We start from the raw sequence: 13,451 nt of genomic DNA, 5'->3' as shown, positions 1-13,451 counted from the left end.
CATCACCGGGGGACGCCGCCGGAGAGGCTCGTCACGCGCGGGGTGTGTCCGCTCGTCCCAGCCCCTCCCGCCCAGGTCCCGGCGCGCCCCGTTAGTCGGGCGGGGGGAACGGGGGAAAACGGGCCCTTCCGGGCCGCGCCGGCCCAGCCCTGAGGGGAGCGGGGCCCCCGCCCGCGCCTCTCCCCCCGCCCGGTGCACGCGCGCACCTGCGGGCAGGCCCCGCCCCCTTTCCGCCCGCCCCCGCGCGCCGCGCTTTTGAACGCGGCTCGCGCGGCGCGGGGGGCTGTGCGCGTGCGCGGGGCGGCGCGGCGGGAGGCGGCTCCGCAGCTCCCCGCGCGGGGCGGGCCGGGCCGGGCCGGGGGGGGCCTGGCGGCGCTGAGCGGGGCCCTGCGGGGAGCCCTGCGGCCCCGCGGCTGCGAGGAGCAGGTGGGGCTGCCGCTCTGTGCCGGCCCGCGGAGCTGAGGGGAGGAGCGGGGGCTCAGCCTGTGTGAGGCGGCAGCCGCCCCCTCAGCCGGGGGCAGGGACCGAGGGGCCGCTCCCGCCTCCAGGTGTCACGGCAGCCGCGGGAGCTGCGGCCCTGTCCTGGTGGGTGAGGTGTGTTGGCTCGGCCTGTGAGGCGCCCGCAGGCTCGGGGAGGGAAGGGCGAGGGGGGCTGGGGGCCGTGGGACCGGGTGCCCCCGCCGGGGTGTGCGGGGGTGTGGGTGTGTGCCGGGGTGTCTGCGTTGATCCCCCAGCTGGCAGAGGGCAGCGGGTTCTGGTGGTGAAGCGCGGCCCGTGTGGTTCGTGAGTAGGTGTCGCTGATTTACTTCCAATATTTACATGTTTTGTGGGCCCGGGGAGGCACTGCCATAGTACAGTGTTATAATTAACTAATCGTACTTAAAAGCGTAATTAAAAGTTCTACAAAGAAATCGTGCGGGGAGGGCTGCTGAGGAGGCCTGAGTGAAAGCAGCTTGATTTGTCAAACTGGCTTAGTCCTCTAGTGTCTGTGTTTTTAAAGATTGCTTTCACTTGATATAAACACTGATAGAGAAGTACTCGCATCTTTTAAAGAGCAGTTTATAGCCTTTCTAGGTAACTTGGAAAGTCTGGGCTTGTACAAAAATACGTGTTTTTGTTTTGTTGTTTTGTTTTTTTTTTTTTTAGAATATATTTATTTACACTGCCTGGGGATACATGCAACTGCTCTGTTTACCTTTTTAGTGAAATATGTTTATGTTTGTGACAGTGAAAGACGGGTAGTTTTCACTGATGGTTTAAAGCAATGTACTGAAGGCAGAGTAAAAGTAATAGATCTTTAAAAGTGTATTGAAAGGATAATCTGAGGTATCAAAAGTACAGACATCTGAGCTAGTTGTTGAAAGAGGTTGCTACTGAACAGTTTATATAATTTTTAAATGTTAGTTAACTGTTAGTAATCTGAATGTTTAGTGTTACTGTTTAATCTCCCATCTGAATAAAAAAATAGGAAGCATAGTAGTTTCTGGATATATCTTGAGATGTTTAAAAGCCTTAAACCAACAAAGGTCAATACAAAGAAAAAGAGGTGGGAAAAAAGTTTGTGAAGTAAAATAACTAGTGCAGGTGTGAAAGTCAAGGAATCTAAGCTATTAAATCCCTTTCTGCTGGGAATAACAGGAAAAACAGTCGTATAAATCACAGATGTTGCAAAAATGCTGGAGTAGTCTGTACAGCCCCTGTTCATTTTTGCTGGAAAAGTTTTAGTGAGATACTATTTAAAACAGAATAAAATTATGTGATAGGATTGTGGTTGGAGTATTAATAATAAAAAAGGGCAAAGCTAACTGAGCTTTGATCCCTTGAAAGGTTCTGAGGGAGTGGTTTTGGTGGAGAATTTGTTAGTAAGTAAAGGTAAATTAAAAACAATGTGCGAACAGAATACAGTTAACAAGGAAGAAATATAAAGGGTTTGTCCTGAGTTTTGCAGGGTTTCTGCCATTGTCTGGGTTGATGTTAAAAACAAGCTACTGAAGAGTGATCTAAAAATAATTTTCAGGAGATCCTGTACAGCTAGTTGCAGAATTTCTTTTTGGAAGCTGACTTGTAAATAATTAGTCTTTAAACAGGGAGGTTATGAAGTGTCCTCCAGAGGAGTTCTGTTTTGAATGTATTTTTGTTGCTTTCTGTAATGGTGAACACAATAGATATGTTGCCAAGTTGGAAGGATTGCAAGCACTGTACAGCTCAGTCAGGATTCAAAATGATCTAGAGACGATTGATAGCAGATTGGAAATCAGTGTAATTAAGCTCACTTAACGAGCACTGAGGAAGGAAGAGAACACAGGGAGGAAAAATCAAAGGCATAATTAGTGGAAAGGGTATTACTGAAGAGCAAACAGTACCTCAAAAAAGAATTTGAGCACTGTAGTACATAGTAAATTAAATAATAATATGGCATCCTTTCAACTAGCCAAATGTTATTTTGGTGTGCTAGCAGGTATGAATAAAAACAAGGGAAGTGATTGTGCTGTTGAAGAAGGCTCTTAGCTAAAATGGTATGGCTGTTTTTTTCAACCATAGTATGTACATCTCTGGACTGTGCAAGAATATTAGGTTTATAAAACTTGTTTTTTTGAGGGAAGCTTGAAAGACACAGGCAGACTAGAAAAGAGGAAAACAAAGAGCAAATTTGAGTGCCCTCACATCTGTAAAAGGATTGCTACATAAAGGCAAGTGATTAACTAGTCTTTGAGTTCTCTGTAGACCAAGAGAAGAAATCATGCTTATTTTTAAAAGGTACTGCTTGGGTTGGATGTTTGGCTTTTAGGTTGATTAAACACTGAAACTGGCTGTCCACTTAGATGGTGAAATCTCTTTTGTTGGAGAATTTAATGGCTGGACAGACAGACATCCGATGAGGACAGTCTGATCTCTCAAAGGTCCTTGCAGGTGTGCATTTAAACAGTTCTGTGTATATGAACATGATGGAATTAGAAATTTTAACTGGAGAAAACTGATTTGGAATCTGCAAAAGTTTTCTTGAGCCTGGATTTTTATGGAGCTTTGGTAGGAAAAGACCACAGCATATCCTCTAACTCTTCAGTGTGTTGTGGGAAAGTATTTGTTTGCTTTCTGGTATGCAGTTTTTAAGTGTCTTTCCACTGGTATACAGACAATGACCTGTCTGTTTTGATTGTGAAAAGTAGACTATTGAACCATTTAAATACATTTTGTGCTGTTTATGAACAGAACATTTGTTAAAACATCTTTAATGGCCACTCATTCCCAGGGATGTTCTATGTAAAAAAGCAGACTTCTCTTAAGGAAGATGTTGTGGGATAAAGAGTTCAAGGAGAGGGAAGAAAAGCTTACTCGCCTTTTCTTGATCAAAGAATGTGCATACCATATAGAGGAAAGTGACCAAATGGAAGTATGATATTGATAATGTCTTTAAGATACTAATATATTAATGTTGCTAATAAGGAAACACCCTATTAATGGTCTTTTGGAGTAACTGAATTGGAAGATTGGACATGTTTCCAGCTGATGCTTCAATAGATGCAGCATGTCTTTCCATTTTTCAGTACATGTTAAGGATAAGGACTCCTAGGCAGATTACTTCTTTTTTACACTGTCTGGAAAAAAAAAAATAAGAAAAAACAATTCTCATTCTGTTATCTTCCTGTGCTCAGAAAACAGTTTTTGGTTAGTTGTTGTTGTTTTATTTCCTGACTTAAAATTTAATGTTGAGTATTTATCTTTTCCAAAAATGAGGTCCTTGCACTTCTGCTAGTAAAATGTTCAAAAGCGTTGCTTGAGTGATCTGACCTGTTGCTGTATTATTTTTCCTTAGTACCAGCTTTCTGCTTTTAAAATTTTCATATTTTTCTGTTGAAGTAGAAATAATAGTGTGAAAACTTGCTGGTGATGATACTCAAGAGTTGCATTTTCTATGTATTTTTTTAGAGGTGAGATGAACAGCATTATTGATTTCTATATAAATCTGAGACTTAAAATGAATGCAACTCAATATCTCGTAGTTGGTACATTGTCACAAAAGTAACAAAATAGTGCAGAGTTTAGACTAGTAGATGTTACAAGCTTTAAAATTCTTGAGTCCAGGAAAATAGTCTTCCCTATGCTTAATAAACACAATTTGACTTTTGATGCAAGGTAGAGGTTGTATTTGGATGTTTCTTGGAGGTCCCTTCTACCAATCCAAACCACTTTGATTCCGTGAAAAATATATTTTTTGGGTAGCTGTTAAGTAAATGTTTTGTAATTTTTTCCAAGACTATTTAAAATTCTTAGAAGATTAGAATACTTGTGACAGTGTTTTACTAAAGTTATAAGTTTAAAGTAGTAATAAGTAGCAACTAGAGTAAGTTATTTTCTGTTTTAGTCTATAGTCTGTTCTACAGATATACAGGCTTATGGCATAGCTAATTCAATAGAGAACAACTGCATTTTAAAGATTCTTGTAAATAGCTGATAAAAGTTTTAAAGTAGATAATGCAGTATTCAGAGACAGTGACTAAGGAAGATGTATGTGCCAGTGTCTTGTTATAGGAATGCTAAATTATTTGCCTGTTTTTTTTTTTAGTTTGATATTTTTTGAAGAAAAATTTTCTGTAGAATCAAAAACTTTAAAACATCCTGTTCTGTGAGTTGGTTGGTTTTGGTGTTTTTTTTTTTGTTATTTTAAATGGATGGCATTAGGATTAATATATCTCTGGATTATATTAACATATTTGTAGGATTAGCTTTGTAGTGCTCAACCTATTTTTCTGAGAGGATGGTATTTGAGCAAGGCTTTTGGGTTTTGACCTTTTGCAACACTTCAGATTTTTTTGTGGTGGTCAGGACTGCAGTTTTGTGTATGGGAAAGCAGCAGAAAACCCCAAAAAAACTGTTTCAAGTCTGTGTTTGCAAAATGAAAAAAAAATAGCCAAGGGCCAATACAAAGTGTTTTATGTGGACAGCAATGTACACTACAGAACTCAGATTTCCTGTGTCAGGCCAAGAGCTTTTAGGTGCAGAGTTACTCTTACACAGGAAATCTTGTTTGTGCCTTGTATCACTTCTGTGATGGGTAAGATCAGGGGTCCTATAGATACCAACCTAGTTCAGTGCCTCACTGGCTGTACTGGAAGGCTTTTTCTCAGATTAGCAGAGCATAGGCATGCATATAAGCAAAAGATTAGAAGTCGGCTCTAATTCTCTGACTCTTGAGTGCTTTATGTTTAACTGTAAGCTTTAATGTAATTCCTTATATGGAACTTAGGTTTCTTTGGAATCCTTTTTTTTTTTTTTTTGTCTGGGAAAAAAAGTCTTTTAAGCTATTTGCTTGGAAGTAGGTGTTCTATACTATAAGAAACCCAAAATAATTTTGTTGTAGTATATATGGCAGTAGTCAAATCACAGGTTAATGATTCCAGATTAAGTTGTGAAGTCAAGGAAATGGACCATGGATAAATGTGGCAATAACCAATCCCTACCAAATTAGAGACTATACCATTTGTTTAAACTCTCACTTCCTATTTTTAAGAAGTATCTCCAGGAGGATAGGCTTACTTTAGCTTCTCAGTAGACTTTGGAACTTGCATATTAAGCTCTGCAGGCATATGGGGGCAGGGGGGAACGGAGTTATATTGCTAGCCTTTAAATCAACAAGGTCTGTTTTAATTTTTTAAAACAAAACCATTTAAAAAAAATTCTGAAACCCTAAACCTGTAAAGTAGAATGATTCAAGTATAATATGTCTTATGACTTTTCCAAGCATGTATTGAATTTTTAAGGACACAACATTTATATGCATATGGAACCTCTCATTTAAAGTTTTTTTGGCTTATATATAATAAAATAATAGACATAAAAGGTTCTACAGACATGCAAAAAAAGTAGACATATAATAATAAAATAATAGACATAAAAGGTTCTACAGACATGCAAAAAAATGTAGACATATATACCACATACTCTGTAGACTGTTATTTAAGTGTGAGACCAAAGAAATAAAGCTTCTCTATGAACAAACGAAATGCTTTCATTTTCCCATCAAACTGTAAATGTATCAACTACTCACTTGTTTTCTTTTACTAGAAATGACTACCCCAAACAAGACACCACCTGGTGCTGATCCAAAGCAACTAGAGAGGACTGGTACTGTTAGAGAAATAGGCTCACAAGCAGTTTGGTCTCTTTCATCCTGTAAACCAGGTAAAATCACAACAAATTATATAAAAAGCTGAATGTGTGGTTTTTTTCTTAAAATATATAGTAGTTTATCACAGCATGGTAGGGGTTGCAAGGGACTTCTGGAGATCCTCTAGTCTAACCCCCTTGCTAGAGCAGGATCCCCTAGAGCAGATTACACAGGAACATGTCCAGCTGGGTTTTGAATGTCTCCAAGGATGGGAACTCCACAACCTCCCTGGGCAGCTTCTTCCAGTGATCTGTTACCCTCACAGTAAAGAAGTATTTTCATATATTTAGGTTAAACCTCCTGTGTTCTGGTTTGTGACCATTGCCCTTTGTTCTGTCACTGGACGTGACTGAGAAGAGTCTGGCCCCATCCTCCTGACACCTGTCCTTTAGATATTTGTAAACATTGATGAGATCCTCCCTCAGCCTCATTTTCTCTAAGCTAAACAGATCCAGCTCTCTCAGCCTTTCCTTGTATGGTAGATGCTCCATTCCCTTAATCATCTTAGTGGTCCTGTGCTGGCATGTCTCCAGTGGTTCCTTGTCCTTCTTGGACTGGGGAGCCCAGAACTGCACAGAGTACTCCAGGTGAGGCCTCACCAGGGCAGAGTAGGGAGGGAGAAGTAACCTTTCTCGACCTCCTAGCCACACTCTTAATGTACCCCAGGATGGCATTGGCCTTCTTGGCTGCAAGGCCACATTGTTGGCTCATGGTGAGCCAGTTGTCCACCAAGACTCCCATGTCTTTTTCCCCACACCTGCTTTCCAGCAGGTCAGCTCCTGACTTGTACTGATATGTGAGATTGTTCTTCCTCAGATGGAAGAATCTACCTTGTTGAACTTCATTAGGTTTCTCCCCATCCAGCTCTCCAGCCTCAGGAGAGGAGTCACAGGCCTCCAGCTGGACTCAGCCCCACTGACCACAACTCTCTGAGCTCTATCCTTTAGCCAGTTCCCAGTGCCTCTCACTCCCCAGTCATCCAATCCACAGGTCTCAAGTTTGTATGTGAGGATGCGATGTGAGACGGTGTTGAAATCCTTGCTGAAGTCAAGGTAGACGACGTCAGTCACTTTCCCCTCATCTGTCCATCTAGATACGCTATCATAAAAGGCTATCAGGTTGGTCAAACATGGCTTCCCCTTGATGAATTCATGCTGACTACTGATAAGCTTCCTCTCGTCAACATGCTCAGAGTTGGCACCAAGAATAAGCTATTCCATCACCTTTCCAGGGATGGAGGTGGTGCCCATCTGGGTCCTTCTTCTTGCCCTTTTTGAAGACTGGGGTAATGTTGGCTTTCTTCCAGTCCTCAGCACCTCTCCTGTTTTCTAGGACTTTTCAAAGATGATAGAGAGCAGCCTCGCAACGACTTCTGCCAGCTCCCTTGGCAGCTGTGGGTGCATTCCATCAGATGCCAAGGATTTGTGGATGTTCAGTTTACTTAATTGATCCCTAACCCAGTCCTCTTCAACTGAGCCAGTCTGCCTTTTGCCAGACTTCCTCTGTGGTCTTGGTGGTCTGGGGCTCCTGAGGATCAGCCTTACCAGTGAAGGCAGAGGCAAAGAAGGCATTCAGTAACTCAGCCTTCTCTGTTTCCTCCATCACTAGCACACCAACTTCATTCAGCAGCAGGCCAACATTCCCTTTGAACTTACTTTTTCCTCCAGTGTACTTGAAGAAACCTTTCTCATTGTTCTTGACCTCCTTTGCCAGGCTTAATTCTAGGGAGGCCTTAGCTTTCCTCATTGCATCCCTGCGTACCCTGATGCCATTCTTGTATTCTTTCCAAGTGGTCTGCCCGTTTTTCTGTGTTCTGTAAACTTTTTCTTCCACTTGAGCTTATTCAGTAGCTCCCTGCTCTTATTATGTTTTGATAAGCATACTTACAGAGTGTAGTAGTAGAACTGCTGTGTTGTAAGCTGCATGGGTAGCCACTACAAAAAAATTTGGTCTAGTCTGTATTTGATGCAGTATGGAAGCTGTAAATATATCAGAAATGCAATGAAGAAATACCTCATGAACAAAGATCTTTTATCAATTCTATACAAAATTGCTTTTTTTACTTGCACAGTGAAAAATCTAAACCACATTAGCAGAAATGCCCCAAGCAGTGTTGTAATTGTTTCTATGCTTCAGCATTTTTGCTGTGGTATCTTTGATTTTAACTTAGAAAAACCATGAAGCAGCAACCTAAATGCTCTGTCCAAATTTAATGTGGACTTGGCCATTATAGTCTAGCTCCCTAAAATCCTCCAAGTAAAGTGAAGCTATTGTAAATGGTGGTGAGGTGCAGTCCATGGTAGCTTATACCTGCTCAAAATATCTGGAAACGTGTATTCTTTTCCGCTGGTGTGGTTGAGTTGCTATTTCAGGAATCTGCTGTCTTGTTGCAGCCTAGAGCAGATAATCCCTTTATATCACAATATTGTGCTCTGGCAAAATATATTTTCTGTGAAGCCTTGATACCTTACTTGGAGAAAAATGTGGTTTAGATACTTAAAACAATTAAGCTAATTTTTTTTTATTGCAGGTTATACTTCAACTGCTGAATTAAAACTGCAGCTAGCATGGGCAATCAATGAAAGAGTGTGATTAGTAAAAGGACAGATAATGAGGGAATGTGAAAAAGATTTAGACTTGTGACAACAGTATGTTTCAGGAATACTGTTTTTGGTATCTGCTGCTTGTTCTAGCTACTATCCTTAAAAAGTAAAATAACTTCAGGAAACCACTTTAAAAGAAAATTTACATTTGTCTAAAATTTTATAATAAATGTATGGTCTCTATTAATTATTTTCCTTTAGTTCAGCAGTTAAGATTATAGAAGAGGTGGAAAAGCCTTTACCATTAAATATTCTTGTAATTAGTATGAATGTAAACACTTGAAATTTCAGGACATGTTGAATGGTTTCAAACCCCACAGACCACAATAGGAGATAAAAATATAAAGACACTTGAGTAACTAAGCTTTGATTGACAGAGTCCCTTTTCAGTTTTGTGTCACAAAAGCATAGGCACAACTTAGATACCTAGAAATATTTCCTTGTATGTTATAAGTTAGGATACATACTCTAGTTTGCAGCAACTATAGAAAACTTAGGTCTGTAATGTCTGTGTCGCAGAAATGGGATATTCAAAAGTATTTTTTTTTTTTTAGGATTTGGAGTGGATCAGTTACGAGACGATAATCTAGAAACTTACTGGCAGTCAGATGGGTCACAGCCTCATTTGGTGAACATCCAATTTAGGTATTAAGAATTATATGCGTCAGGATGTTTTGTATAACTTTGTGTTGATTACTGTTCACCAAGATAGGAATTTTGGAAGTGCACGGACTCCTGGGTTAATACTCTTACCCAACTGGTAAGAAGCCAGTTAGGTAACACTTCTAAAAATGAGATTTTAAATGTTATGATTGCTAAATGCCTAAATAAACAACAAAAAGGAATATTTAATAGTATGTAATTTGTAACAGTTTCACATTTATGTACCTATAGTGATGTTTTTATCCTGATTTTCTGTCTTTGATTGTAATTTGAAGGGTAGATGACTTGAAAATAGTCCTGGATGACTTAACAGCTGATTGTTTGAGAACCTTTTCTATTCTGTTCTATGTAGGATGCTTTCAATTCTTTTGTTTTAACCAAACTCTTAAAATGAGATTAGATGTTTGTCACCTTTTTATTTGCTTTCTGGAGAACTCTTTGATAATAGTAATAGAGCCCATATTTGATAGGCTAAACAAATGATTCATCACATACAGCTGCTTATTTGGCATCTTTTGGCATCCTTTTGTTGTTTCTTGGTGTACCAGCGCTTTGGAAGGCAGACAAAGGAAATTTGTGAGAATGAAGTTGGTGTTTTTCCACATTAACTTATGCACACATAGTTGCTTTAACAGTGAGGCTCTTAATATAAGTGTGTCTTTATGAGTTTTTGAACATTTAAATCCTTAGCTGTTACAGACTAGCAACAAACTAATTCTAGATGCTTTTTCTTTTACGATGTTTACACAGCTTTTGTTGCTTCTTGCAGGAGAAAAACAACAGTGAAGACATTATGTATTTATGCAGACTACAAATCTGATGAAAGTTACACTCCGAGCAAAATCTCTGTCAGAGTAGGAAACAATTTTCATAATCTCCAGGAAATTCGGGTAGGTCAATGATGCTTTGCTTTCTGTCTTAAGATAGTCCTCTCTCGTTAGAACATCTGATGTAGTCAAACTGTTTTTGGAGGTAAAATATGGCATTGTTCTTGAGGGGAGGGGGAAATGACTGAGATTATTTTGTTGTTTGTGTTTAGTCTTTATCTTGTAAATTTGCTAAGCAGACTTCTGTTTTTAGAAGGCTCCATTACCAACACAATTGTAACAGACTTGATACATAGATCCTGTAATGGAATGAAGAGAGGGGTTTTCCAGAACAGGGCTGTTTAGAATTGTGTAAACTTTGATCTCACTTAAAGTACCTGCAAGCCCTATGCATTGCATACATGAAAAGGGAGACTTTACTTTTCAATGCTCACCTTTTTTAGATCTATTTTTAAAAAAAAAAACCAACCACGAATTCAGGTTTTTATGCCTGGATTGCTCAGCTATTAAGTCTCACTGAGAATCAGAATTTAAAACTACAGGTTTTAGTTATGGCTGCATATGATGCATAAATACATTTGGAGTCTGGTTTTCATTTTTGAAAGGCTGTTCGAACTCCTGTGTTAACTAGTAGCATCTGATTCACAGCTCACTGTGAGACCCTGGCAAAAATAAATGAAGACACAAGGCAGTTATACAAAGGTTTCTTTGTAGTCTACTAGTTAGTGACTCTTAAAGTAAGAATGTTAGGTACTTGTCAGTAGCTGACTCTAGCCCCTACTGGTGGTGAGAGCTAGCAGAATTGCAACACCAGCTTTTCCAAAATCACATCTAAAGCAAGCAAGGTACCAATTTAAATTGAAAGTCTAATGTAAATTACAATCAGATGTGTTAATAAATGATGTTTTACTTATGAGTATAATTTCAAAGTTTTGCAATGCTTTTTTTATACTGGACTGTCACTGAAATGTAGGAACTTTGGAAGGAATGCAGTATTTTTACTTTTAACAATGTGTGATGCAAAATACAATTTCTATTTCTGTAGACATGGCATTTGGTGCTTAAGACTTTGATTGGGATGTAGATTTGTAGTGTTTGATTAATGTTCTTATATACAAAAGTGTCATAGTCAAAACTGATATTTTTTCATGGTGACGCTAGTCAGAAAAAGTTTCTTCAAAACAACTGAGGTTATGTTTGAGTTGCTTTAACTGTTAAGTTTTGCTAGTCTTTTATTAAATAATTTTACTGGATCTAAAATCCATGATCTTTGTAGAAGTTCACATTGTAAACTGATCAGATTACTCATGTGAAGGTGTCTTTGCAAAGTTTGAATTAAGGGGAGCCTCATGTTTTGGTTTCCTCTTCTCTGGACCTTGGTAGGAACTGGCTGATATGTTGGGAAGGTTTAACTTGCTTCTCTTATATGGCAGTTATTAAAATAACAGAAGGATCAGAATGATGAGAAAAGGGCGGTGCTAAATAGCAGTTTGAATTTTTACTTGTGGGATTTTTATTGTTTTCACTTCGCTTTTCAATGTTTGAAGTCCCAACAAGAGCAATTTACAAAGGGAAGGTTGTAGGTGTAGTGGGAATAAAGTGTAGTAAACGTGTATGCCTCTATCACGTTGGTCCTGTGTTTATCTACCTGCCTTCTTTCAATGGTTTGTGATAACTTGTTCAGGTTTTGACCTACACTTTTTTCCTAAATCTTAAATGGAAGGGTCTTGACTATTTTTTTTTACTTAACTATTCTTTTGAAAGAAACGGATCATCACATTACTTTGACTTTCATCAGCTGCACATTGTCTTTTAATCTTCTTAATGGCATTGTAGCAATTTAGGAGTTGCACCGTGTAACGCTAAGAGCAATGGGATCTTTTCCTTGCGTTTTGCTACGGGTCTGTTTTCTGAGTGTCCACTAGATGTCATTGTTGTCCTTAATTATGAGTTTCGTTTTGTGCTGTAATCTTTTAGTAACTAAATGATGACCCTTTTATAATTATATTTACTACAGCATTATATATATATAACTGCAATAACTTAAGTTTCTTATACAGTGGTTAAATTCCACTTTTTAGGGTATATGTGTTGTTAAAGATCTATAGAAACAATAAAATGTATAATAAGCATATTAAATCTGTAGTTTCTCAGGCAATATTTCTTGAGCTTTTTTCCTGCCAAACACAAGATTCTATGCATAATGTATTTATTTTAAAAGGCTCTTATAAATTAAATAAGTTACTTGCTCTTTCATAGTATATTAATATGACTAGTATGTTGTATGAGAGCAGTAATTCTTATGCATACCATGTGCTCATATGCTTTTTTAACTTCAAAACGGAGATGAAAATATGGTCAAACTGCTTAATAGTAAGATACAATACTTGAAAATATTAGCAACTAACTTTATTGCCACTGTAATATTAAATATTGCTTTCAATTTCATAATTCCTAAAATGCTTGATACTTGGATTGTGTTTCTTAAATTTTCCCTCAGTCCTGAAACTTTCTCATTTCTTCAACTTCTCTAACATATAGGCAGGTTACTAGGGCGGTGTGAACTGTTACAAGCTCTTTAGAGAAATCTGCTTAATTATACAACTAGCCAACTAACTGGGTGGAAAATCCAGCTAAATTTTATATTTTTCCATGGATGTTTGCCCAGGTCATAGTGTCTAATGAAAGTCCTGTGATGCCTGTGTTTTCTTCCTAATGGTTTAATTCTCAAAACAATGCTATTAGGCTAGGTTTTACCACTAATATAAAATTAGCTTTAGTTTTCAGTTTAGAATGTAGGCATGTTCTTTTTGGAGTCTAAGATTAAATTATTTTTTTAATAACAGTTTTTCTCTCTGAGAAAGGAATAGTTTGAACCCCATCCTATGGGTGAGAGCCGCTTTGATAATCTGATAGCATTATTTCCTTGTTCGGCTGGAGGAACTACAGTTGTGTGCAGTAAGCCTTCTTCTCTAACTTAAGTGCTTTTTTATCACAGCTGTGAAGCTTGGAGAGCAAATATTTTCTCATTTCCAGTTTCAGACATCTCCCACGTAGTGGTGTAATCGGTCTGGATTTATGAGATAGCCTGTAAAGGCATTTGTAGTAGGACATTTTTTTCATTTAGTTGTTGTAGGTCAGTAAAACTGGCAAGCTTAGTGATAGGACCAAACCATTGCTAGTGCCTGCCAT

The 13,451-nt window shown here is 38.8% G+C and overlaps 1 protein-coding gene across 6 annotated transcripts in view; it reads left to right on the top strand.

Moving 5' to 3' along the window:
• Positions 1-109: 109 nt before the first annotated feature.
• ANAPC10 (anaphase promoting complex subunit 10) overlaps positions 110-13,451 on the top strand; it is a 178,608-nt gene continuing 165,266 nt past the window's right edge. For 3 of the 6 annotated variants that reach the window (XR_007889338.1, XR_007889337.1, XM_051617705.1), the window contains exons 1-4: positions 435-594; positions 6,064-6,180; positions 9,324-9,414; positions 10,202-10,322. Coding sequence is in view for 4 of the 6 variants with exons in the window: in XM_051617705.1 (XP_051473665.1) it covers positions 6,066-6,180; positions 9,324-9,414; positions 10,202-10,322 (327 nt within the window). In the remaining 2 variants the exon portion in view is untranslated. The other 3 variants (XM_051617707.1, XM_051617706.1, XM_051617708.1) reach the window with 3 other exon arrangements.

Source organism: Apus apus, chromosome 4, assembly GCF_020740795.1.
Source record: "Apus apus isolate bApuApu2 chromosome 4, bApuApu2.pri.cur, whole genome shotgun sequence".
Lineage (NCBI taxonomy): Eukaryota > Metazoa > Chordata > Aves > Apodiformes > Apodidae > Apus > Apus apus.
This window is presented reverse-complemented; position numbering and strand designations above follow the sequence as displayed.